Source organism: Electrona antarctica, assembly GCF_951216825.1.
Source record: "Electrona antarctica genome assembly, chromosome: 12".
Classification (NCBI taxonomy): Eukaryota; Metazoa; Chordata; class Actinopteri; order Myctophiformes; family Myctophidae; genus Electrona; species Electrona antarctica.
This window is the reverse complement of record NC_136793.1, coordinates 29,084,443-29,112,175: the sequence shown is the minus strand read 5'-3', so window position 1 is coordinate 29,112,175 and position 27,733 is coordinate 29,084,443. Positions and strand designations below refer to the sequence as shown.

Genomic DNA, 27,733 nt, shown 5'->3' with positions numbered 1-27,733 from the left:
TAATAAAGTGAACCTCTAGTTTCACAGTGCCTTGTTTAAAGCCTAATCTGCATGACTTTTGACAGAACTCTCGGGATCTCCAGACAACCCTGAACATTCTGTACATCCTCACAGAGCTGCTTACCGTGGGTGAGTAGATTTTCTTCTTTATGGAAGTGGTTGATAAGCGATTGTTTTAGCCTGATACAACAGTCCATTGACAGTCCCTGACTGGGATCGTCATTCGTCATCATTCAGCAGACCATTTAACTGTTCTGTCCCATTTGCGTCAGTGTTTGCATACATGGACATGCCAGACGCTCAGCAGATAACAATAACGTGTGTTTCTGTTGCATCAGCTGTTTTATAAACTCAAATACAAAAGATTGATGGAGTTTGAGAGTTTGGAATTGGCCTATCTTTCATTGGACAACTCCTGTTTATTCCCATCAGGGATGCCTCTATTCTAGTACATTATGAACTTTTTTTTAGCACCATTGTCTCAAAACAAGAAGGTCCTGAGTTCGAACCCCAGCAGTGGGTCTTTCTGGGAGTGGGAGCTTGCATGTTTTCCATGCATTTGTATGGGTTTCCTCTGTGTACTTCCTCCCACACCAAAAGACATGCATGTTAGTTACCTGCTACTGCCCTTGAGTGAGTTGTACCCAGGCTGCTGCACTGGGGCAGTTCATTGCTCTAAGTCAGGGGTGGGCAACTTTGATGATGCAGAGGGCCACATTGCATATAGTGTCATATAAAAAATGGCAGATCTACAAGCTCAAAACGTGTCGCAGTTTTGCTATATTTGAATTGAAATCCTGATTTTCTTTTTTCTTTTTGCTATTTTTGAATTGGAATCCTGAAAAGTAACATGTTTATTTAATTTCAAATGCATTTAGTTATATTCTTATGTTAACTTTATGAACTTAAGTGCAAATAAATTGAACATAAAAAAGACAATAAAATTATATCATTCAGCGACTAATATAGACTGAAGTAATTAAAGTGGGTCATGTTTGCATTTTAGTAATTGTAACAGCTTTAATCAATAATATATCAGTATTCTGATATTAAACTGCGGGCCACATTAGGTGAAGGTGCCGCCAGTTGCCCAAGTCAGTGAGTAGTATAGTAGGGAAGTGGGACCATATTCTTTTGTTCTCTATATCTTTTGTTCTATTGTGTGTAATTATTAGACATAATGGACATAATTTCTATAGATTTCTATACATGCTTTGTGTGCTGTTGTCTATAGTATGTACAAAAGAAATCTATTCAGACTCATGTATAAACAAGACTCTTTAGAAATCTTTAGAGAACAGGGGCTTTCTTTTGTGTGTATTTGTGTGGTTTTGTTCACTGTTTGTGCATGTGTTTATGGTGTACACTTTCTGTTAATGTGTGACCCTCTCCTGCAGAGAGTGGGATGCTAGAACCGTCTCATGCCTTTTTGTCTCTATTGACAAAAGACACTCATTAGGACATAATTGAATTGTAATGTCTGTCTGGCTGAGTGAGTGTGTGCGTTAGTGAGTGATCCTTTGGAAGTAGGGTCTTTCTTTTGGGTTATTATTGTGTACACTTTCTGTTAAAGTGTAACCATGGCATGCCTTTTTTGTCTCTATTGACAAAAGCCACTCATTTGGACTTGTGACGACTCAAAGCCATTGAATTGTAATGTCTGTCTGGCTGAGTGAGTGAGTGAGTGTGCGTGCGTGCGTGCATTAATTGCATGGACTGTTCCCCATGGATTCAGTCTGTCTGTCTGTGTGTGAGAGATGTAAAGGAGCCATAAGCCTTTGGAAGTAGGGTCTTTCTTTTGTGTTATTAGCAATAATAGCCAAGTACAGGTTTTTGTGTTCACTTTCTGTTACACTTTAACAGTCTCGTGCCTTTTTGTCTCTATTGACAAAAAAGCCACTCATTTGGACTTGTGACGACTCAAAGCCATTTAATTGTAATGGATAGGTCTGGCTGAGTGTGCGTGCTTGCGTGCGTGCATTAATTGTAAGGACAGTTCCCCACTTTAGGGGCTCAGTCTGTCTGCCTGTGTCTCACTCGTAAAAACTTTGGGTACATTGAGTGTGTGTGGGTGTGTGTGTGTGTGTGTGTGTGTGTGTGTGTGTGTGTGTGAGAGATGTAAAGGCCAATCTATAGAAAAAGGGGGCTTTCAGTGTAATTCATGAACAAAAGCCTTTTGTTATGGATTGGTGACTGCTTAGAACTAATGGACCCTAAATGTGTTAGATCTCTCTCTCTCTCTCTCTGTGAGCATGTGTTGCGTGCGTGCATGCATGTTTTAAGGTGGTTGGTTTATCCAGTAACTTTAGAAATATAATATATATAATATAGTATTATATATTTATTCCATGGTTAGGCAACAGTGTTAAAACGGTGTTCACCCCATAACGCTGAGACATCCTGTGACATAACAGCTGTAACTAAAGTACTAAAAGTAAAACATTTTCGTAAAATACATGCCGGTATAGGGCATGCATGTTTAAAAGTATAATTTACATGATTATGGGCATGTCTTTTAGACCACTAGATTTAGTTAAACAGAACTGTCAAACATTCATGTTTTGACAGACTGCAAATAATTACAGTAACTGATGGTCTGCTAACATTTACACATTTTAACCAAATACATGCGTACATGCGTACATACATTTACACATTTTAACCAAATACATGCGTACATGCGTACATACATTTACACATTTTAACCAAATGCATGCGTACATGCGTACGTACATACATACGTGCATACGTACATACATACATGCATACATACACGTGTATGCTATTATTATGCTTTTTGCTTGGTTTTATATGACTAGACATGACTATATTCTATACCAAGCACCAACATGATGTTTGTTACATTTATTCAGTACATAAGTCTAACCATTAATCACTGATACCATTTTTTCTTGTGTTTTAAAGTTACTAACGTATGTAGAGAAAGTATGAAGAAAATGTGTTAGACACACTTTTAAAAATTATACGAAAGTATCAGATCTACAATCTCCCAATGCATCACAATTCACTGCCATTGTTTTATAGAATGCAATGGCAAATTATATTGAATACACACCATACAATTGCAACACCTAGGTCATTCTGCATTATGATGTATTCTACAGCAATAAGCATGAGCAGAGACCTCTAGTTCTCTAGTTTCTCAGCGACTTGCAAGAGTCACCGAGTCAAGTTTTTAAAACTGTAGTGTTTATGATAAGTTTATGATATAAATATATATATTGTTAATCATTCATGGGTCCTACAAGGGTTTTGCTACAGAGGATCTGAGCATTTCATCGGTGTAATACCGGTTAACACCACTACATCCCCATGCACTGGGGTTACACCCCCCTATGGGTTGTAAGGATCTTGGATCATTTAATTTTTGGGTCTAGAGTATGGGTTATGTGGTTCACAGTCCGCTAAAATCATGGAGAGCAGGCAAACAAATGGAATCTTAATGAAGCTAGGTTTTATGATTATAGGGGGATAATGATCAGGCATGTTGGGGATAGCCAGTATGGGGATCATGAGTTATGTTTTGCTAGTAAATGTAGCATGTTTATAATTGTATCGACTATTCTCTAGACTAGTATTTTAGACTTTTTAGACTAATTCAGGTTTTCATTGCTCAATGCTATTGGTGATATGGTAACCAAATGCCCCACTGTATAGGGACCTGACTGTATAGAAGTATATAGTATAGTATGGCTATTTATATGGCTTTCTATGGGGATGGTTTACTGTCTAACTGATTTTCTATCACTATGTCTACAACCTAGGTCTATTATCGACAGGTGGTGGACAAATGGAACCCATTAGATCTCTAACTCTTCTATCTATTTGGCTGCCTTGTGCGTGTGCGGAACCACAAAGGGTGTAATACCATTTTTTTACTGCACATAGGCAGTGAATTTAAGTATTGTATGGAGCAATTCCGCTTATCACCAGTGTTTCACCACTACAAATCTGATGTGATTCTAGCCCCTAATGCATTTTTTTTAAACCCCCGGAGGCCACCAGAGGGTGTTGAGTGGGTAAGGTGGCCTAGTGTCAGTATAGTGGTTAACCAAAACCCTTATTATAACCTTTATTATATCTCTAACTCTTGAGAGTTTGTAAAATGCCAAGCCAAATACAAATGCAACAATTACACAGCATACAGAATAGTATGAGAACCATAGGTGTTTACGATTTTTTGTAAGTAGTAGCGGTCAGAATCTATGATATTACAAGGAGTCTAATATTTTTTCTGCTATTATTTGGTATCCTTCAGACATGATGAGGCTCTTACATGTAACATATCTGTCCTCTCTAATTATATTATATTAATTATTGTCTTCAGACATTGTATGATCAGGTTATTAACCAAACATTACAGGTAGTACATCATAACCCCATATGGTCTAGTGGTTCGACTCTCGGTGTGGGAAATATAAGTATATGTTTTCAATTATGGTGAAAGTTAATGACATCCACCTAGTGGGCAATTTCTAAAGATGTTGATCAACCAGTCATGCAAACGATTTCAGTACCATAGATAGCAATATGTCCCATATTGTTAGGACTGTAGGACATCTTATGTAGACACAGAACTCTATAGTGCATATGTATTGGTTAATCATACAGATATTCCACTGATGGATTGATGGTAGGTTACTAGTTAGCATATGTTTCATGTTGATAATCTTTTTATGATTGTGATTTTACGGGAATTCATATGGTAAAATGCCTAAAATTGTATTCTATTCTATCTATCTTCAGCAGCACATACACAAAAAATTATACAAAAGCAAACAACAACCATACAACAGCAGAAAAACCTGACAAAAATGTACACAAACGTAAACAAAACACACCAGACAAAACAATACATGACAAACAAAAACATGAACCATAAAAGACATTGACAATACATGACAAACAAAAACATGAACCATAAAAGACATTGACAAGATACAACAAACAAAAAATACGAAACAAAATAAATAAACTACACAGCAGACAAAACAAAAAACTTGACAAAGCACAACACCACAAAAAAAAAAACTGGACAAAACACAACAAAACAAAAACAAAACACACATTAAACATCATGACACAAAAACAAAACAACAATTATACAACAGCAGAAAAACAAGACAAAAATGACACAAAAGCAAACAACAACCATACAACAGCAGAAAAAACAAGACAAAAATTACACAAAAGTAAACAAAACAAGTAAAATGACAACAATACGATACAAAATCAAAAAAAGCTACACACCAGACAAAACAATACATGACAAACAAAAACGCGAACCATAAAAGACATTGACAAGACACAACAAACAAAAAAAATACTTGACAAAACACAACACGACAACAAAAAATAACTTGACATTGAAGTATATGACTAAACGTGTAGCTAGATGGAATAGGTGGATGTACACAGACATGACCCCGCTACTCATACATTTCCAGATCATGCGGTCATAGTGTCACCAACAGGTGGTTTTTGCTAAAACCCATTTTATTTTGGGACCAAAATAGTTCAAATCATCAGCTGCCCTCCACGACTGAGAAGAAAGGGTCTATAATGTAGCACATTATAGTGCTATCACGAGGCCCACAACATGGCATGGTTTTGTTTTTTATCTAGTATCTAGTCTAGTTTCCATCTATATAGTTGTATCCAGTAGACAAGATCTTGCTCAATATTACAAATTATTTACAATTTTTTTTTTTTTTTGTAATGATAAGACGTTTTTAGGGGGAAAACGTGTATTTCCTACACATGCAGCCCATACTTCACCAGTTCCCCACCTGGTGGGTAGATAATTATAGAACCAACAACATCCCAACAGTATTCTAACAGTATCCTACAGCTGATATCAGACAATGGTCTATAGTCTGTATCAGAGATACAGGACCCTGATCATGGTATAGTGTTACCATGAGACCCACAACCTGACAGGGCCTATTTTTATGACAGGGGTCTAGTTCCATCTATACAGTTGTATCTAGTAAACAAATTAACCTTTGGGGCATATCCATCACTTTACAGACCATTACATTTATTACTAAATCACTTTATTTGATCTTTTGCTGATGAGCATACACCCTTGAAAAAACATGAGAAACCATGGTTTACCTATCCCCTATCATCTCACTAAATTTGGGGACTAGGGACATTGTATGGAAAAAGCATACATCTATGGCATGAAATCTGATGTGGAACATCGTATCTTAACATCTTAGCCAAAATAATAGGCTTACTATGATTAGGAAGACCAAATCGTCATAATAGTTCTCAATCATGGCTGAGGGTAGTAGGTAAAACAGGGGTCGCTAGATCATTTGTTCACCCAAAGTTGCTGTGAAACTTACAATATGCAATATATATATATATATATATATATATATGTCAGGGCCTCAGTAAAATATAGTGTAAGGGAAAGGGATGCGATGGGCTAAATAAATAGGCATTTTCGGTAGATATTCGGTAAGATATTGTATTCATTGTTAAAAAAACATGTATAATATAGATAGAAGTGGTAACTACTACAGTGGTAACTACCACTATTTGTGACTTTTTGACAGCATGATATTTGACTTGGGTACTCTCTGTCACAACTGGGAGGGCAATACAATTCAATTATCAATTCAATTATTTACAGATTTTTGGTGTCTCTGCATCTTTACACAAAAATATTATGGAATATGGTGTTAGGCGTGATGAATTCTATCATATATCATGATCATATTCTAATTCTATTTCAAAAGAGTCAACAAGTTGGCACATTCAACTTGAAAATACTATATTCAAGTTGTTTATGTTTGGGCAAGGGTCAGATTTTCAAACAAAATTACAAACCATCACTGGGGACACAGTCATGTGGACACAGTCACTGTATATATGTTTACATACATAAACTATGTTGTTCATGGTGTACATACAAATATTATACATTGAGTCACTAATATGACTCAATATGATACCCCTTCTGACTAGACCCAATCATGCACTAACAAAATGACAACAAAATATACACATTTTTATGATTACATATTTTTATTATGATGGCATATTTAGGAAATATTCACCGTAGTCACTGTAGATGGTACACAATATCAGACCAATATATGTCTCAATACAGTACATACAATATACAATGTGTTACAATGTAATAATATGAGGGCAGAAAAAACTGTATGCAATTGATATATCTTAGATTTTTGCGTGTATATAGGGTAAATCCTTCAACTCATTTAGGTGTGATTCACAGATTTTATGGATTTTTGACACTGTTACTACAACTCCGTGAGTTTCCAGTACCCGCACGAGTCCAGGTAGAAATTCATCATTCCATAGCTTGTTCGTTAAATCTTTAAAATGATTGTAGAAGTAATATCTAGGTGTAACACCCAAGCACGTGTGTTCGGTTTGGCTAGAATGGTTTATTTGGCAGCCGTTGCAACCTTCTCTCATCTGTTCAGTTATAGCATTTTGGAGTAGTTTAACAACACGTATTCTGATAATGTCTAAAAGTTTTGTACTGATCAACCCATCAGTATGGTCCAGGGGTAAATTCACTATGGATGGTGGTGGTGAAGGTATTGCAGTTGAAGTGTCATCATTGACATCAATGTTATGGGATTCAGGTGAATGTATGGGTGATGGCCATACAGAGTGTGAGTCGCGTGTATCATAGGAAAACATAGGTGATGATGGAGGTGAGCTACAGGGTGACATCTCATCATATCCATCATCGACAGGGTCAGCCATGAACCGGGGTGGATTGATGTACAACCAGGGATCCTCATCCATGGCCATCATGCTCTCATGGGTCCTCCAACAGGGGTTGTCTCCTTCACTTGAGCTGTCTTCCCCCATAGAAAAAGTAGAGTACTCCATAATTCTTACTGGGTAGTACTATGCTTTGTAACTATTGCAACTAGTGGTCCTTCGGATGTTTCTAGCTGCGAGGTGTATCTGCTGCCTCTAGTGGTCCTTTGGGGTTTCTAGATGAGGGGGTGGGTTGTAATAGCTCCCTCTAGTGGTCCTGCGGGCTCTCTAGCTAGTTAGAAAGCATAGCCTCATGGGGCCACGGTCTTGAATACAGGGTGGGTATGCTGTAAGTAGGAAAAGTAAGTCTAGAAAAACTCATCATACCATTGGGTTATTTTTTAAATATTGAAATATAGAGACAATTTTCAGACATTTCTGAATTGTAGCATTCTATTTCACTACTGATCAATGTTTTGAGAAATGGTATTGTTGCTGTTACTTCATCAGATTTAAGGATATTCACGAAAGCATGAGAACACTGTTCACTATTTTTATGGATTAAAATGTCCAGTAGGGTGATTGTAGGATCATCCAAGAATAAAAGGCTATATTCATCACGTTTTGTAAATAATCTTGCATTACAAACAATCTCAATTAGAAAATCAATATGTTTTCTTATGATTTCATAAAGATTCATCTTATTTCTCCGTATCATATTAGTAACAGTTGGTTTTGAGGTCACAAACATGATTATAACACAACCTATGTAGTGCAGACAATCTGGTATTCGTAGAAATATCCACAGAAATGTCTGAATATAACCCATATATTTCAGAAAACGTTTGAATATCCTCCCACTTTCAATATTTCAAAAATCCAAATGCACATTTTGCAATTAATTTCACATTACACACAATCTCAAATAGAAAAATCTATATTTTTCTTAGGATTTCATAAAGATTCATCTTATTTTAGCATAGCATATTAGTAACAGTTGGTTTTGAGATCACAAACATGATTATATTACCCTCTATATAGTACAGAAAATCCGGTATTCGTAGAAATATCCACAGGAATGTCTGAAAATTGTCTCTATATTTCAATATTTAAAAAATAACCCAATGGTATGATGAGTTTTTCTAGACTTACTTTTCCTACTTACAGCATACCCACCCTGTATTCAAGACCGTGGCCCCATGAGGCTATGCTTTCTAACTAGCTAGAGAGCCCGCAGGACCACTAGAGGGAGCTATTACAACCCACCCCCTCATCTAGAAACCCCAAAGGACCACTAGAGGCAGCAGATACACCTCGCAGCTAGAAACATCCGAAGGACCACTAGTTGCAATAGTTACAAAGCATAGTACTACCCAGTAAGAATTATGGAGTACTCTACTTTTTCTATGGGGGAAGACAGCTCAAGTGAAGGAGACAACCCCTGTTGGAGGACCCATGAGAGCATGATGGCCATGGATGAGGATCCCTGGTTGTACATCAATCCACCCCGGTTCATGGCTGACCCTGTCGATGATGGATATGATGAGATGTCACCCTGTAGCTCACCTCCATCATCACCTATGTTTTCCTATGATACACGCGACTCACACTCTGTATGGCCATCACCCATACATTCACCTGAATCCCATAACATTGATGTCAATGATGACACTTCAACTGCAATACCTTCACCACCACCATCCATAGTGAATTTACCCCTGGACCATACTGATGGGTTGATCAGTACAAAACTTTTAGACATTATCAGAATACGTGTTGTTAAACTACTCCAAAATGCTATAACTGAACAGATGAGAGAAGGTTGCAACGGCTGCCAAATAAACCATTCTAGCCAAACCGAACACACGTGCTTGGGTGTTACACCTAGATATTACTTCTACAATCATTTTAAAGATTTAACGAACAAGCTATGGAATGATGAATTTCTACCTGGACTCGTGCGGGTACTGGAAACTCACGGAGTTGTAGTAACAGTGTCAAAAATCCATAAAATCTGTGAATCACACCTAAATGAGTTGAAGGATTTACCCTATATACACGCAAAAATCTAAGATATATCAATTGCATACAGTTTTTTCTGCCCTCATATTATTACATTGTAACACATTGTATATTGTATGTACTGTATTGAGACATATATTGGTCTGATATTGTGTACCATCTACAGTGACTACGGTGAATATTTCCTAAATATGCCATCATAATAAAAATATGTAATCATAAAAATGTGTATATTTTGTTGTCATTTTGTTAGTGCATGATTGGGTCTAGTCAGAAGGGGTATCATATTGAGTCATATTAGTGACTCAATGTATAATATTTGTATGTACACCATGAACAACATAGTTTATGTATGTAAACATATATACAGTGACTGTGTCCACATGACTGTGTCCCCAGTGATGGTTTGTAATTTTGTTTGAAAATCTGACCCTTGCCCAAACATAAACAACTTGAATATAGTATTTTCAAGTTGAATGTGCCAACTTGTTGACTCTTTTGAAATAGAATTAGAATATGATCATGATATATGATAGAATTCATCACGCCTAACACCATATTCCATAATATTTTTGTGTAAAGATGCAGAGACACCAAAAATCTGTAAATAATTGAATTGATAATTGAATTGTATTGCCCTCCCAGTTGTGACAGAGAGTACCCAAGTCAAATATCATGCTGTCAAAAAGTCACAAATAGTGGTAGTTACCACTGTAGTAGTTACCACTTCTATCTATATTATACATGTTTTTTTAACAATGAATACAATATCTTACCGAATATCTACCGAAAATGCCTATTTATTTAGCCCATCGCATCCCTTTCCCTTACACTATATTTTACTGAGGCCCTGACATATATATATATATTTATTGCATATTGTAAGTTTCACAGCAACTTTGGGTGAACAAATGATCTAGCGACCCCTGTTTTACCTACTACCCTCAGCCATGATTGAGAACTATTATGACGATTTGGTCTTCCTAATCATAGTAAGCCTATTATTTTGGCTAAGATGTTAAGATACGATGTTCCACATCAGATTTCATGCCATAGATGTATGCTTTTTCCATACAATGTCCCTAGTCCCCAAATTTAGTGAGATGATAGGGGATAGGTAAACCATGGTTTCTCATGTTTTTTCAAGGGTGTATGCTTATCAGCAAAAGATCAAATAAAGTGATTTAGTAATAAATGTAATGGTCTGTAAAGTGATGGATATGCCCCAAAGGTTAATTTGTTTACTAGATACAACTGTATAGATGGAACTAGACCCCTGTCATAAAAATAGGCCCTGTCAGGTTGTGGGTCTCATGGTAACACTATACCATGATCAGGGTCCTGTATCTCTGATACAGACTATAGACCATTGTCTGATATCAGCTGTAGGATACTGTTAGAATACTGTTGGGATGTTGTTGGTTCTATAATTATCTACCCACCAGGTGGGGAACTGGTGAAGTATGGGCTGCATGTGTAGGAAATACACGTTTTCCCCCTAAAAACGTCTTATCATTACAAAAAAAAAAAAAATTGTAAATAATTTGTAATATTGAGCAAGATCTTGTCTACTGGATACAACTATATAGATGGAAACTAGACTAGATACTAGATAAAAAACAAAACCATGCCATGTTGTGGGCCTCGTGATAGCACTATAATGTGCTACATTATAGACCCTTTCTTCTCAGTCGTGGAGGGCAGCTGATGATTTGAACTATTTTGGTCCCAAAATAAAATGGGTTTTAGCAAAAACCACCTGTTGGTGACACTATGACCGCATGATCTGGAAATGTATGAGTAGCGGGGTCATGTCTGTGTACATCCACCTATTCCATCTAGCTACACGTTTAGTCATATACTTCAATGTCAAGTTATTTTTTGTTGTCGTGTTGTGTTTTGTCAAGTATTTTTTTTGTTTGTTGTGTCTTGTCAATGTCTTTTATGGTTCGCGTTTTTGTTTGTCATGTATTGTTTTGTCTGGTGTGTAGCTTTTTTTGATTTTGTATCGTATTGTTGTTGTCATTTTACTTGTTTTGTTTACTTTTGTGTAATTTTTGTCTTGTTTTTTCTGCTGTTGTATGGTTGTTGTTTGCTTTTGTGTCATTTTTGTCTTGTTTTTCTGCTGTTGTATAATTGTTGTTTTGTTTTTGTGTCATGATGTTTAATGTGTGTTTTGTTTTTGTTTTGTTGTGTTTTGTCCAGTTTTTTTTTTTGTGGTGTTGTGCTTTGTCAAGTTTTTTGTTTTGTCTGCTGTGTAGTTTATTTATTTTGTTTCGTATTTTTTGTTTGTTGTATCTTGTCAATGTCTTTTATGGTTCATGTTTTTGTTTGTCATGTATTGTCAATGTCTTTTATGGTTCATGTTTTTGTTTGTCATGTATTGTTTTGTCTGGTGTGTTTTGTTTACGTTTGTGTACATTTTTGTCAGGTTTTTCTGCTGTTGTATGGTTGTTGTTTGCTTTTGTATAATTTTTTGTGTATGTGCTGCTGAAGATAGATAGAATAGAATACAATTTTAGGCATTTTACCATATGAATTCCCGTAAAATCACAATCATAAAAAGATTATCAACATGAAACATATGCTAACTAGTAACCTACCATCAATCCATCAGTGGAATATCTGTATGATTAACCAATACATATGCACTATAGAGTTCTGTGTCTACATAAGATGTCCTACAGTCCTAACAATATGGGACATATTGCTATCTATGGTACTGAAATCGTTTGCATGACTGGTTGATCAACATCTTTAGAAATTGCCCACTAGGTGGATGTCATTAACTTTCACCATAATTGAAAACATATACTTATATTTCCCACACCGAGAGTCGAACCACTAGACCATATGGGGTTATGATGTACTACCTGTAATGTTTGGTTAATAACCTGATCATACAATGTCTGAAGACAATAATTAATATAATATAATTAGAGAGGACAGATATGTTACATGTAAGAGCCTCATCATGTCTGAAGGATACCAAATAATAGCAGAAAAAATATTAGACTCCTTGTAATATCATAGATTCTGACCGCTACTACTTACAAAAAATCGTAAACACCTATGGTTCTCATACTATTCTGTATGCTGTGTAATTGTTGCATTTGTATTTGGCTTGGCATTTTACAAACTCTCAAGAGTTAGAGATATAATAAAGGTTATAATAAGGGTTTTGGTTAACCACTATACTGACACTAGGCCACCTTACCCACTCAACACCCTCTGGTGGCCTCCGGGGGTTTAAAAAAAATGCATTAGGGGCTAGAATCACATCAGATTTGTAGTGGTGAAACACTGGTGATAAGCGGAATTGCTCCATACAATACTTAAATTCACTGCCTATGTGCAGTAAAAAAATGGTATTACACCCTTTGTGGTTCCGCACACGCACAAGGCAGCCAAATAGATAGAAGAGTTAGAGATCTAATGGGTTCCATTTGTCCACCACCTGTCGATAATAGACCTAGGTTGTAGACATAGTGATAGAAAATCAGTTAGACAGTAAACCATCCCCATAGAAAGCCATATAAATAGCCATACTATACTATATACTTCTATACAGTCAGGTCCCTATACAGTGGGGCATTTGGTTACCATATCACCAATAGCATTGAGCAATGAAAACCTGAATTAGTCTAAAAAGTCTAAAATACTAGTCTAGAGAATAGTCGATACAATTATAAACATGCTACATTTACTAGCAAAACATAACTCATGATCCCCATACTGGCTATCCCCAACATGCCTGATCATTATCCCCCTATAATCATAAAACCTAGCTTCATTAAGATTCCATTTGTTTGCCTGCTCTCCATGATTTTAGCGGACTGTGAACCACATAACCCATACTCTAGACCCAAAAATTAAATGATCCAAGATCCTTACAACCCATAGGGGGGTGTAACCCCAGTGCATGGGGATGTAGTGGTGTTAACCGGTATTACACCGATGAAATGCTCAGATCCTCTGTAGCAAAACCCTTGTAGGACCCATGAATGATTAACAATATATATATTTATATCATAAACTTATCATAAACACTACAGTTTTAAAAACTTGACTCGGTGACTCTTGCAAGTCGCTGAGAAACTAGAGAACTAGAGGTCTCTGCTCATGCTTATTGCTGTAGAATACATCATAATGCAGAATGACCTAGGTGTTGCAATTGTATGGTGTGTATTCAATATAATTTGCCATTGCATTCTATAAAACAATGGCAGTGAATTGTGATGCATTGGGAGATTGTAGATCTGATACTTTCGTATAATTTTTAAAAGTGTGTCTAACACATTTTCTTCATACTTTCTCTACATACGTTAGTAACTTTAAAACACAAGAAAAAATGGTATCAGTGATTAATGGTTAGACTTATGTACTGAATAAATGTAACAAACATCATGTTGGTGCTTGGTATAGAATATAGTCATGTCCAGTCATATAAAACCAAGCAAAAAGCATAATAATAGCATACACGTGTATGTATGCATGTATGTATGTACGTATGCACGTATGTATGTACGTACGCATGTACGCATGCATTTGGTTAAAATGTGTAAATGTATGTACGCATGTACGCATGTATTTGGTTAAAATGTGTAAATGTATGTACGCATGTATTTGGTTAAAATGTGTAAATGTTAGCAGACCATCAGTTACTGTAATTATTTGCAGTCTGTCAAAACATGAATGTTTGACAGTTCTGTTTAACTAAATCTAGTGGTCTAAAAGACATGCCCATAATCATGTAAATTATACTTTTAAACATGCATGCCCTATACCGGCATGTATTTTACGAAAATGTTTTACTTTTAGTACTTTAGTTACAGCTGTTATGTCACAGGATGTCTCAGCGTTATGGGGTGAACACCGTTTTAACACTGTTGCCTAACCATGGAATAAATATATAATACTATATTATATATATTATATTTCTAAAGTTACTGGATAAACCAACCACCCTAAAACATGCATGCACGCACGCAACACATGCTCACAGAGAGAGAGAGAGAGAGATCTAACACATTTAGGGTCCATTAGTTCTAAGCAGTCACCAATCCATAACAAAAGGCTTTTGTTCATGAATTACACTGAAAGCCCCCTTTTTCTATAGATTGGCCTTTACATCTCTCACACACACACACACACACACACACACACACACACACACACCCACACACACTCAATGTACCCAAAGTTTTTACGAGTGAGACACAGGCAGACAGACTGAGCCCCTAAAGTGGGGAACTGTCCTTACAATTAATGCACGCACGCAAGCACGCACACTCAGCCAGACCTATCCATTACAATTAAATGGCTTTGAGTCGTCACAAGTCCAAATGAGTGGCTTTTTTGTCAATAGAGACAAAAAGGCACGAGACTGTTAAAGTGTAACAGAAAGTGAACACAAAAACCTGTACTTGGCTATTATTGCTAATAACACAAAAGAAAGACCCTACTTCCAAAGGCTTATGGCTCCTTTACATCTCTCACACACAGACAGACAGACTGAATCCATGGGGAACAGTCCATGCAATTAATGCACGCACGCACGCACACTCACTCACTCACTCAGCCAGACAGACATTACAATTCAATGGCTTTGAGTCGTCACAAGTCCAAATGAGTGGCTTTTGTCAATAGAGACAAAAAAGGCATGCCATGGTTACACTTTAACAGAAAGTGTACACAATAATAACCCAAAAGAAAGACCCTACTTCCAAAGGATCACTCACTAACGCACACACTCACTCAGCCAGACAGACATTACAATTCAATTATGTCCTAATGAGTGTCTTTTGTCAATAGAGACAAAAAGGCATGAGACGGTTCTAGCATCCCACTCTCTGCAGGAGAGGGTCACACATTAACAGAAAGTGTACACCATAAACACATGCACAAACAGTGAACAAAACCACACAAATACACACAAAAGAAAGCCCCTGTTCTCTAAAGATTTCTAAAGAGTCTTGTTTATACATGAGTCTGAATAGATTTCTTTTGTACATACTATAGACAACAGCACACAAAGCATGTATAGAAATCTATAGAAATTATGTCCATTATGTCTAATAATTACACACAATAGAACAAAAGATATAGAGAACAAAAGAATATGGTCCCACTTCCCTACTATACTACTTCAGTGGTGTCAAAGTGGCGATCCGCGGGCATTTTGCGGCCCGCGGACTCGGGGAGCCACCCAATGCGGCCCGAGAGCCCATTTCTAAGTAGTTAGGATTGGTCAATGCAGAGGACAAATAACCTGAACATGTTGTTTATTACAGAGCTACTACTGTTTGATTGAATAGTTTGATTGATTGAATGATTGGTCGATCTGTCTCGCCCAGGTGGAGGTCGCAGGGTTGGAGTATTTGTGTCTAAAGGAGGAACAGGCATATTGCTTCAGTTGCTTCTCACTGCCAGTAAAGATGCTCTTCCCAGTGAAGAACTGATGTTACAGCTTCACTCCCTGCTTGCCAAGGTTGGACCAAAAGGTTGGCATAAGAGCACGCACGGACACATGCACGCACGCACAGAGAGAGACATGTTTACATTCAAATACACTCCCTGTGTTTTAAGGGGTGCCTTTTGGTCTCACTGACATCGTTTTGTCTTGTTCACCCCATTTTGATTAGAAAGGAACACATGCATTGTTATAAACAGCCACTCATGTGACCACACACACACACACGCACGCAGGCGCGCGAGTGTGCACGTGCACACACACACACACACACACACACACACACACACACACACACACACACACACACACACACACCAGCTTTACAACCTCTGTGTCCCCAGACAGAAAGTTTGGAGTAAAAGCTCGTCTGAACGGTGTTCTGAATGTCACGGTCAACCTTGTGAAACAGAACCTACAGAACACCAAGCTGTTGCTGCCCTGCTTGCAGGTCCTCAGGGTCTACTCCACCAACTGTAAGTTCAACCACGCACACACTAACACACACACACACACACACACACACACACACACACACACATACACAATCACAATATAGAGTTATTTAAAACGTATCACATACTGCACCTTTAATGTTGCTGAATGTCTCCGGGTTGATCTTCCTGTCTGTCTTCACAGCGGTAAACGCCATATCGTTGGGGAAGAATGGAGTGGTGGAACTCATGTTCAAGATCGTGGGGCCCTACACCAAGAAGAACACCACTGTGCTCAAGTAAGCAACATGTGCTTAACTGTGCTTATGGGTTAGACTTAGCATTACTGTGTGTGTATACTAAACATTTTTACAGAGCTTTTCTTTTTGCTGTGAGTTGCAAGCCTCCCATGTTTCTTTTTACAAATAGTTTTATTTACATTTTGACTCAGAGCACCAATGTAGGTAGATGTGTGTGTGTGAAACAAAATATTTTCTCATAATGTTGCATCAACAAGCTGTATCTGTCTTTGACCATCTGGCATGGATGATTGGTCAGTGGACAGTGGAACTCATCCATCTTGTTTCTGAATCAACAGAGTAGCTCTGGACACGCTGGGAGCTCTGCTCAAGTGCAGTAAGTATATGCACAGTGCTCTTAACTTTTAACAGTATCGTCAGCCACACACATTTCCCCATCTTCCACAATCTCCATCTTATTGTCTTTGCCTCTTCCCTGGATCACCTCTCGTATAACTGACATGTCCAAATGTCCAAGTCAATTTAAGCCCAGGAGGAAATCATATTTAAGGATGCTAATAGCTTGGTTGTCATAACGGTGCAATAAACCCATGCTGTCTTCATTGTCCCTCCAACCATTTTGTTCAGAAACCAATGCCCGCCGTGCGGTGGACCGTAGCCATGTCCCCGTCCTGTTGTCAGTGTACCTGGACTGGCACCGTAACGACACACGGCAGCGCCACATCCTTATCCGCAAAGGCCTCCTGGCCTGCCTCAAGAACATCACCAACATCAAGCTGGGAAGGAGGGCTTTCATCGATGCCGACGGGATGAGGATACTTTACAACACCTCTACAGTGAGTGAAAATGTCTCACTGTGTGGGGGCTTCTTGGGAGGGCTGCTGCTTGAAAACAACTTTAATTGGAAAGAAGCAACACAAAAGCAGAGTAAACTAGAATTCTATCTGGCCCTAAACAGAGAATACACTGTGGCAGAATACCACAGTATAGAAAAATCGCAACTAGGTAGGTACAGACCGAGAAAGACCATCATAGGCAGACCCGTCTCCCTAGAGAAGAGAGACTATGCACCCACTGCACACAAAATGAAGTGGAAACTGAGCTACATTTCCTAACCATCTGTCCACTGTACCAAGATATCAGAGACACATACTTCCCACAGATTACAATCACCTACAGAGATTTTGAAAACATGACTAATGACAAAAAACTCCCATATCTGCTGGGCGAAGTACAACAATGTGAAAACACAGCAGCAAGATTTGCGAGCTGTTGTGATAGGAGAAGGATATCAAATGAACACAACCACCCTAAAGACTAACCATTGTGTGTGTATACAGGTGCACTATCTGCATAGAGTGATCTTGGTACTGTAAATAGAAATTGATTTATTGGAGATTCTGACTTTCAATTGTACATAAAGTTTGTTTTGGCAATGTAAACGTATGTTTTCTCATGCCAATAAAGCCCTTTGAATTGAAAATTGAATTGATGGGAATATGATAACTAATATTAGCCTAGTCATTCTCATTTTACTCCATAAACGACCAAAATGAAAGTCTGTTCTTTTTGCTCTGCCTCTCAAGAAGGAACATTTGGATGTATGCTGAATTTAATGTGACTTTGTCTGAAAAAGCTTGTATACACATGATGTATACAAGCATATACTGTAACATTACTGTACATGACAAATGTATCTCTAGCAGGATCACTAATCTTGTGATTACGCATGAATCCCCATGCATGCACGCATGAGGCTCACAGACACATACAGACGCACATACTGACCCTGTGTCCTTTTAGGAGTGTCTCACTATTCGGACTCTGGACCCTCTGGTCAACACCTCCAGTCTCATCATGCGGAAGTGTTTTCCTAAGAATCGACTGCCTCTGCCCACCATCAAGTCTGCATTCCACCACCAGCTGCCCCATGTACCTGCCGGAGGGCCCGTGGCACAGATGTACAATCAGCCACCTGGGGGTGATTACGCACACACGCCATTTACACTAAGGGCTATATCTTGTGCCACCCCTTACCCCTTATGCCTAAACTTATTTGCCATTTTTTACTATTTTGAAAAACTCGTGATTTCTTGTGTTTACTGATCTGATACCGATCTATTAATCGAGAATTAATAGTCTTACTGTATATTTACCGGACGGTCGCAACGCTTGCTTCCACGCTGTGAGTAACGTCATTGAAATCCCAAAACTGTTCACATGCATTACACGTGCAATCTTTAGTTGTGTTGTTTTTGGATTTGAGGGACGATGTTAGGAGCTCAATAAAAATGTGCGCGACCTCACGGTTCATTTCTGATGCTAGCGAAGGGGACCCACTGGCTCGAAAATGGCCCATTATTACTTCTCGTTCACAGGGTCGTCTTCGCAGCCTTTTTCGTGCATTCTGTTGGCAATGGCACCAGTGTCAATGGTGGCCTCAAATGAGTTAAAATAATTTAAAATAGCTGCTCTACAAGCTCACAACGTGTCAATGTAGATTGGCTACTTTCAAAATAGTAAAAAATGGCAAAATAAGTTATGGATAAGGGGTAAGGGGTGGTGCAAGATAGGGCCCTAGAGGTGCAACGGTTCATCAAATGATTGAGTAATAATCAAGCAATATATTTGGCATTTCATTATGCGAACAGTTTACACAATTTCAAAATTCTTCAAATATTGTGAAAATAGCCCTTCTACAGGTTCTACATTGCGACACGAGAGCTTGTACATGTGCTATTTTTAATTGAATTATTCACTCATTCGATTAATCCAAAATCTAAAAAGTTATTAGAATAATCGCAAAGAAAATTATCAATAGTTGCAGCCCTAATACACACTCATACACACAGCTCAGAATGTACCCAGTAGTATACCGTAATAATACAAATGGTGTGTATATCTACTCTACTACGTTAAATAAATGTTTTCATACATTTAAAATAATAATACCGGTAATAATGGAAATAGCAGATCTACAAGCTAGACTATTGTCCTGTGACACTGCTGTATGACGAAGTATAAATCAGGACCTTGGTGGTTAACTCTAGGAATATTGGCCATACCCCACTGACACTGCTGCACACAATGTGCCTTACAGGAGGATCAAGTTACCCGCTCTGCAACAAGCCCTTAAAGAAGGGTAAGACGTACGTAAGACATGGTTCCGTGTCGCTCACAATACGTATCCTCCATCTTTACTGCTACTTTCCCACTCACCTCACTCTCATAATGTAGTTTCACTACTGGACTAACAGATAGTCACCAGCATTCACGCTACTAACTCAGGGAATACAGATGACAATGAGCTCATTAGCAAACTCTGGCACAATTTATTTTGTTGCCAGACAATGTGAGCTCTCTGCCTTCTGATAAGTAAACTCCAAATGCAAGGTAGTTGCAAGAACAGCAGTGAGAATGGCCACTAACAAACCTACGCCCAGTCCTCACCCCTACTGGTTTGAAAACAAAACGTCTCATGTCTTTGCCTCAGTATAAAGAACTGCCTAATTTGTCAACCTCTAACTCACATATCCATGCATACTTGCTCTTTAAATATCACACAGCTCAATTCACAGGCTTTTACACATTGATTCTCCTCATTAATATACAGTATCTGGGCTCAACTCCCCACGGTCAGTTAGCGGTCAAAAAAAACATTAATAAGGGAATTGTCCATCTCTTTTACATGCAAACAGTATGCTTGATTAAGGCTGTTTGGTGGTGTGGGTGTGCAGCCGGGCACCTACCTTTGTGATCACCAGGTGCAGTTAAATCAGGCACACCACATAAGTAAAAAGATGACGATTAGTCTGGAGGCTTTGAACATGTGAGATGTGCTCCACAGAAAAAGCTCCACAATCCTATTTAAGGTGTAGTTTATTTTTACCCTAGGAAATGGGAATAGCCACAACATACTTTAATTCACAGGAATACTGTGTCAGGAAATATATCCTTTTAAGAAACCGTCACCCACTCACTTTGTTATTTCTTCCTTGATAGTATCAATCTACAGCCTTAGTGGTGTGTATCGCCAGAAAATGATATTAGTGTCTTCACTGTTTTGACCTGGCAGTGTCTCCAGGTAAAGATGATATGAAGCAGTTGATTGAGCTCCCTCTAGTTAGTGATTAATCTCTGTCATCGCTGCTCACATCTCACCCTCTCTCTTCTCCTGACAGTAACTATCCTACAGTATCAGATCATCTCACCCTCTCTCTTCTCCTGACAGTAACTATCCTACAGTATCAGATGAACTTGACTAGTCACTCTAATGTACACGTTCTCAATGCTATTGTCAAATACAAATAGTTGAGGAAAAAAGTCTGTGGCAGGACTAAGTAAAGCCTAATTTATACATTGCTCACCGAACATAACACATTTTCATCAATAAATCTGTTATTTTCAATGAGCGACACATTCATACAACAAAGTATAAATTAGGCTTGAAACCATATGGCAATACTGTTGAGACTCACGTGTGTGTGTGTGTGTGTGTGTGTGTGTGTGTGTGTGTGTGTGTGTGTGTGTGTGTGTGTGTGTGTGTGTGGTGTGTGGTGTGTGGTGTGTGTGTGCGTGTGTCCGTTCCCAGTGGATGATGTGGTAGATGAAAGTGACGATAATGAGGAGATGGAGGCAGACACAGAAAATGACACAGAGAATGAGGAAGATGAGAAGGATCTACATGCTGTGGTACAGTACCTCTGCACGCATGCGCACGCACACACAGGGAAATACTAGCGTACCTAGTATAGACCACTGTGGAACCCAAGTCAACTGAGTAATATAGGATTTAAGCCTTTCCTCTTTCCATCTAAAAAATGATAACATAGAACTCCATCCATCCATCTTCAACCGCTTATCCGTAATCTGTAGTAGTTTATACCAACAGTTTGGAGATATAATCCCTCCATCTCATACTTGGTCTTCCCAGGGGTCTCCTTTCAGTGGGACGTGCATCGAGGATCTCCCTAGGGAGACTCTCGAGAGGCATCCTTACCAGATGCCTGAACCACCTAAACTGGCTCCTTTCCAATCGAATAAGCAGCGGTACTCTGAGTCTCTCTCGCGTGACTGAACTGAACACATGGAACTGAATAAGCTATATCACCCAAAACGCGCAATACCGGCGCGATACCAGCAGCGTCTTAGATAAATAATTCTGGTCTGTCCCTTCCTGTGTCCCTCTGCACTCTTGTATCTGCTAACGATATAGTGGCAGATCAGCTGGACATGCTGAGTGAGTCAGCAGGACTAGTATCTCAGATTAAAGATTCATGTCAGCACCACCTTTGCTCGTCTTCTCTCCTGTGGCACAGCTGGACAAGGTGTTTAAAAAACGGGGCCATAAAACACTGTCAGTCCCAATGTTTTAGATCTCTCATTTGAGATGTCTTTTGCCCTTCTCTCTCCGTCTCCCTGTTGTGTCTCAGAACGATGACATAGAGACAGACCTGAACAAACTGCGTCCTAAAGAGGGAAGCGGTCGTCCATTTGAGGAGCTGAGGGTCTATGAGAGGTTCTTCCTAGAGCTGTCTGAAGACTTCCAGGTCAATGCCAGTAGATGATTGACATTCTAGTTGTTTCTTAACAGGTTTTCTGTTGAATAGTAATCTTTTTTTTCCCCAACATTGTCTGAACAAACAAACTTACTTGACTAAATTATTTTATTGAAAATAATATATATTTTTCCCTAATGGGTATTGCAAAACATACATTCTCAGTGAAATTCCCAAAGTCTTTCCCAAATATCTTATGTTAAGATCATCCAAATGTAAAGTAGAAATGAATTAGAGTCCTTAACAGTACATGTCTCTTGTTCCTACAGGGTTATAACTTTGACTGTCCAAAGAGTGTCTCCACAATGTCATCGTCATTATCGCTCAACAAGGCTCCTCGGCCGATCATAGTGCCTACAGCTCAGGCCCTGCCCCCTAAACACGCCCCCGTACCCACCCCCGCCGAGGAATGCCATCTCACCAAAGTACAAGACTCCTGCCCTCCTCCTCCATCGATTTCTCCTCCCTCTATCGTACCGCCCGTCGTGGCTCCTCCAACCATCGCTCCTCCCCTGTCTCTGCCGCCTCTGGACCTGGACTCCATCCACCTCGCCGAGGACGGCGACAAAAAGGACGACGGACACACGCCCTCCCCAGACACATCCTGCCCCTCCTCCAAGCCCCTGCTCCCGCCCTCCCAGGGCGCAGTGGGGCTGGAGCAGGCGCTGGTGCACGCGTTGGAGCGTGTCACTCTGGACGGGGAGGGGCCTCTGAATGGAGGGGACGGTGGCAGGAGGGCGGTCGAAGGCGGAGGCTCTCCAGTCTACGTCACCAGGCACATTCAGTCTCCCCTGCTGGTGGGAGGCATCGCCACACGACGAGTGGGCGGAGGAGGAGGAAGCGCAGGGGGTTCAGACTGTGGCTCCGAGGGTCCAGACGAGGAGGGGGGGGAAGGAGCTGTGTTGGAAGTTCCTGACACGGCCCTGCTCCTCCCGCTCCACGACCCCGATCTGTATGTGGAGATGGTGAAGGGAACACGCTCGGTGCCCCAGTACTCAGAGGTAGCCTACCCAGACTATTTTGGACACGTGGCCCCTACCTTCAGGGAGCCCATTCTAGAGAGAGTCTACGGTGTACAGAGGTGAGGTGTTTTTTATGTGGTAGAATAGAATTGAATGAAGAAATTCAGTTGAATTGAATTTGTTTTAAAGGCTGAGCAATATATGGAAATAACAAAAACCTTGTCATAAAACAGTGGTGCTCATCTCTTGTGTTTTATTATCTTGTTCTGCTCACATCCTGAAGGTCTAAGATATTCCAGGACATCGAGAGGCTGATTCATCCCAATGAAATCCTGGATAAAGTGATTTATGATCTAGACATTCCCAGGTGAATTTCTTCTACAGAACACCCTAACCTAATTCATTACGTACAGCAAGGTTAGGTTCTTAGCTTATGTTTGATTCATGATGATATTTCTATGTATTTGATGTATTACCATGTTTTTGTTCTTGCTTACTGTAAATCGCTCTGGATTAAGTCTTAAGTGTTGGGGTGGGACATGTGAGACATTACAAGAGCTGTTCTTCAACAGTTCATCAAATAAACTAGGTGGCATTTGAATGCATACCAATGTCTTCTAAAAGTATCAATGGCATATGTTGTGTCTACTTGTGTTGCAGTTGCCCAGTGATCCATGATGAGGGCGAGTCACTGAAGTTCAACTCTCAGTTTGAATCTGGCAACCTAAGGAAGGCTATTCAAGTCAGGAAGTAAGGATGTTTGGTTATCGGTTAGAACAGAATCGCATATTGAATTAGATATCAAATAAGAGTGAAGCATAGTCATTGCATACCAGCATCGTGCATGAATTTAGTCATTGCATACCTACCAGCATTGTGCATGAATTTCGCAAATCAGGTAAAAAAATGTGTTACATCCATATTGTGCAATTGATGAACAGTGCACAACTTCTGAACTGTGTGTGTGCGTGTGTGCGTGCGTGCGCGTGTGTGTGCGCTTGTAAAGATATGAGTATGATCTAGTGCTGAACTCAGACATCAACAGTAACCACTACCACCAGTGGTTCTACTTTGAGGTGAGCGGCATGCGTGTTGGAATCACCTATCGCTTCAACATCATCAACTGTGAGAAGTCCAACAGCCAGTTCAACTACGGTGAGGCCTATGAAAAGATTATCTATTTTCAGGTTTCTACTGTTGCCTAACAGTAAACAGTTTTGTGCACCTGCAAGTCAATCTCCATAATGACCTGGAAGTTGTGCATAAAACTAGCCAAGAACATTAAAAAGAGATGAATTTCTTTAAACGGGACATTTTATGAAATGTTAGTGCTATAGTATGCAGTAAACAATGCTGTCCTTACATGATAGCACCTCTTATTGTTCTCTGTTTGGACACAAGTTATTATTTTGGCGGGATAAATACAACTGCCAGTCAGCTGCATTTTCCTTTTTTTCTCATTCTGTTTTTGCCAAGTTTCTCTTCTCTCACCAAAATATTATCAATTGATCAATATTCTGTTTGGTCCGTCTGTGTACTTTTAGATTTTAGCATTGGCTATTCAGAAATAGCAGATATACAAGCTCAACATCTGTTATTTTTTATTTATTTTAATTTTTCTTTCCTTCTGTGTGTGTGTGTGTGTGTGTGTGTGTGTGTGTGTGTGTGTGTGTGTGTGTGTGTGTGTGTGTGTGTGAGTGTGAGTGTGAGTGTGAGTGTGAGTGTGAGTGTGAGTGTGAGTGTGAGTGTGAGTGTGTGTGACTGTGACTGTGACTGTGTGACTGTGTGTGTGTGTGTGACTGTGACTGTGTGACTGTGTGTGTGTGTGTACTGTAGGTATGCAGGTGCTGATGTACTCTGTGCAGGAGGCAATCAATTGCAGACCTCGTTGGGTCAGAACTGCCACAGACATCTGTTACTACAAGTAGGTATAGACGTATACTACTGCATACAACCAGTGGTGGAAAAAGTACTCACTTGTTTTACTTACTTAGTAAAAGTATCAATACTGCATGTAGAAATACCATTAGTAAATGTCTGGAATTCAAAATGGACTTGAGTAAAAATACAAAAGTATTGGTATAAAAATGTACTTAAAGTAGAAAGTACTCATTATGCAGAATGTCCCATTTTCCCAAGTTTCACAAGTGAAATGTATAAAGATCTTTTTGCCAAGGAACAGCAATGTCCGTCCCTGGCTGTGTCCCAGTGTCCCTATGTATGTACAGTATGTATGTTTAGGGTACCAACAGGGGACGCTGTTGCACCACTCACTTCAGACAGGTCTGATTTTTAAAAGAAGTAGGAGGTCGAGAATGGCATATTGTCGGTATCAGCTGGTAACACGCAGGAGTCTATCCCTGTTACAATGCGCTAGACCCCTGGGAGATAGATTACTGAGGTGGAGCGCCACACCCACCATCAGCTCCCAGTACTTCCCGCACGACTGGCCACACCCAAGCCGTGCTACTCATATGCTGAGTTGGTGGTTCCCGGGATCGAACCCATGAACTTGTGGTCCAAAGGCGAGAGCTACTACCAACTGAGCTACCCGGACACAATAGCAGAATCTAAAACTAGCAGATCTAATCTTGCAAACTCTAGGCAGATTAATGTCATATTGCTTGACACCAGGGCCAGGGACCTCAATTTGTGAAAATGATCAGTCAACGACAATCATGTCGTTTTTGTGAATTATTATAATAGAGCAATCGTCCCTCCAGGCTATGGGATACATGCTCCACAGGGCTGTGGAGCTGGAACTACCCAAATGGGTGCAATCGGTCCAGCCAACTTTACTAGGCTATAACTCTCCTGTCCCTCTGGCTCATGAGATGTACTGGAACCAGTCAAATGCAGGCATTCAATTTGCCAGCACAAGCCAAGCCTCCAGACTGAAATGCCAACTCATCAAAGTTAAATTGCAGTTGTTAATCTGTGCATGTGAATAATATATCAGTGAATCTCTTAGTCACATCACAGTCATGGTTCTTGTGAAGTGTTTTTGTTCTTATTGGTGAAGATTAGAATCTTGTGACAAGCCTACTGTTAACTGCTTTGGGAAGGACTCAGCCAGGAAATATGGCGCAGTGAAAACCTGACACTTTGCAATCTTTGATTTAAAAATGATTCAAAGTCAAAATGTGTACTGACATTGGAGAAGTGCGTGTTACGCACTTGCAGAAACAGTATCCATCTCAATTCTCAATCAACTTTAACAACCATCCGACAGGAGTTTTCATGCAATGCACGGTAAGACTGCGGTGATCAGTATTATTGTCATCACCTGAGTGGGTCAGACTCAGTTGTGTACCTTTCCCGACGTTAAGCTGTGTATGTGTTCAACAACAAAGCCATGCAAAATAACATTGACAGCTACAGTTGGGTGCCACCGATATTGTCCCTTATCATTTGACCCATTTAGGCCTGACCTCAAAATTTAAAAAAATCCTCCAGTTTTCTGAAATAAATATTTTCACGTTTTTTCAAAAATAGCAGACCTACAAGCTCGTAGCGCGCCACTCGGTGGCGCGCTATGAGCTTGTAGGTCTGCTATTTTTCAATAGCTAAATTATAACATAATGTTAAACACCAAAAGGGGTTCCCGCCCAAAATGGGTTAACTGTCCTTTTGCGCAGATCACGCAAACCTCAGCAAAAAGAAAAGGACAATATCGATGGCCTCCAACTGTATGTGTTCAACAACAAAGCCATGCAAAATAACATTGACAGCTATGAGGTGACAAAAGCTTGCCATCCTTAGCAAAGGATGCTATAACTATTTGGTTTGGCATTGGACAATCGCTTTCAGGGTGGGGTATAGCGAAGGGCTAATTCCCTCCATATAGCATGTCTACTCTGGTTGCACTGTAATGATGTAATGATGAGTCCTTTATATTATCCCTTCCTCTCACTGCCCCATGCTTTTCTATACATGCACACAACCCCAGAACATTGAAAGATGGAGGAAGACAGGGTATTCCTCTCAGCAGAGATTTGCGCTCTACTGAGCACAAGTTTCAAGTGCTTAGTAAATTGTTCTCCTTCTCCCTAGGAACAATTTCTCAAGGAGCTCCATTGCAGCAGGAGGTCAGAAAGGGAAATCGTATTTTACAATGACCTTCAGCACAAACTTCAGCCATAAGGATGATGTTTGCTACTTTGCCTATCACTACCCTTACACATACTCTACTCTAAAGGTAGTATAACTACTGTATACCACTATTCATAATAGTATAGAAATATGTCTGTCG

General features: G+C 39.5%; 1 protein-coding gene across 6 annotated transcripts in view; it reads left to right on the top strand.

Moving 5' to 3' along the window:
- Positions 1-27,733, top strand: part of agtpbp1 (ATP/GTP binding carboxypeptidase 1) — a 52,407-nt gene that overhangs the window by 11,728 nt on the left and 12,946 nt on the right. For 4 of the 6 annotated variants that reach the window (XR_013791198.1, XM_079515302.1, XM_079515301.1 and 1 more), the window contains 16 exons: positions 66-129; positions 16,152-16,298; positions 16,612-16,743; positions 16,907-17,000; positions 17,300-17,337; positions 17,589-17,797; positions 18,765-18,942; positions 20,062-20,103; positions 21,553-21,653; positions 22,394-22,510; positions 22,789-23,600; positions 23,765-23,848; positions 24,142-24,231; positions 24,488-24,636; positions 25,318-25,405; positions 27,535-27,679. Coding sequence is in view for 5 of the 6 variants with exons in the window: in XM_079515302.1 (XP_079371428.1) it covers positions 66-129; positions 16,152-16,298; positions 16,612-16,743; positions 16,907-17,000; positions 17,300-17,337; positions 17,589-17,797; positions 18,765-18,942; positions 20,062-20,103; positions 21,553-21,653; positions 22,394-22,510; positions 22,789-23,600; positions 23,765-23,848; positions 24,142-24,231; positions 24,488-24,636; positions 25,318-25,405; positions 27,535-27,679 (2,490 nt within the window). In the remaining variant the exon portion in view is untranslated. The remainder of the gene's footprint in view (positions 1-65; positions 130-16,151; positions 16,299-16,611; positions 16,744-16,906; positions 17,001-17,299; positions 17,338-17,588; positions 17,798-18,764; positions 18,943-20,061; positions 20,104-21,552; positions 21,654-22,393; positions 22,511-22,788; positions 23,601-23,764; positions 23,849-24,141; positions 24,232-24,487; positions 24,637-25,317; positions 25,406-27,534; positions 27,680-27,733) is intronic. The other 2 variants (XM_079515304.1, XM_079515303.1) reach the window with 1 other exon arrangement.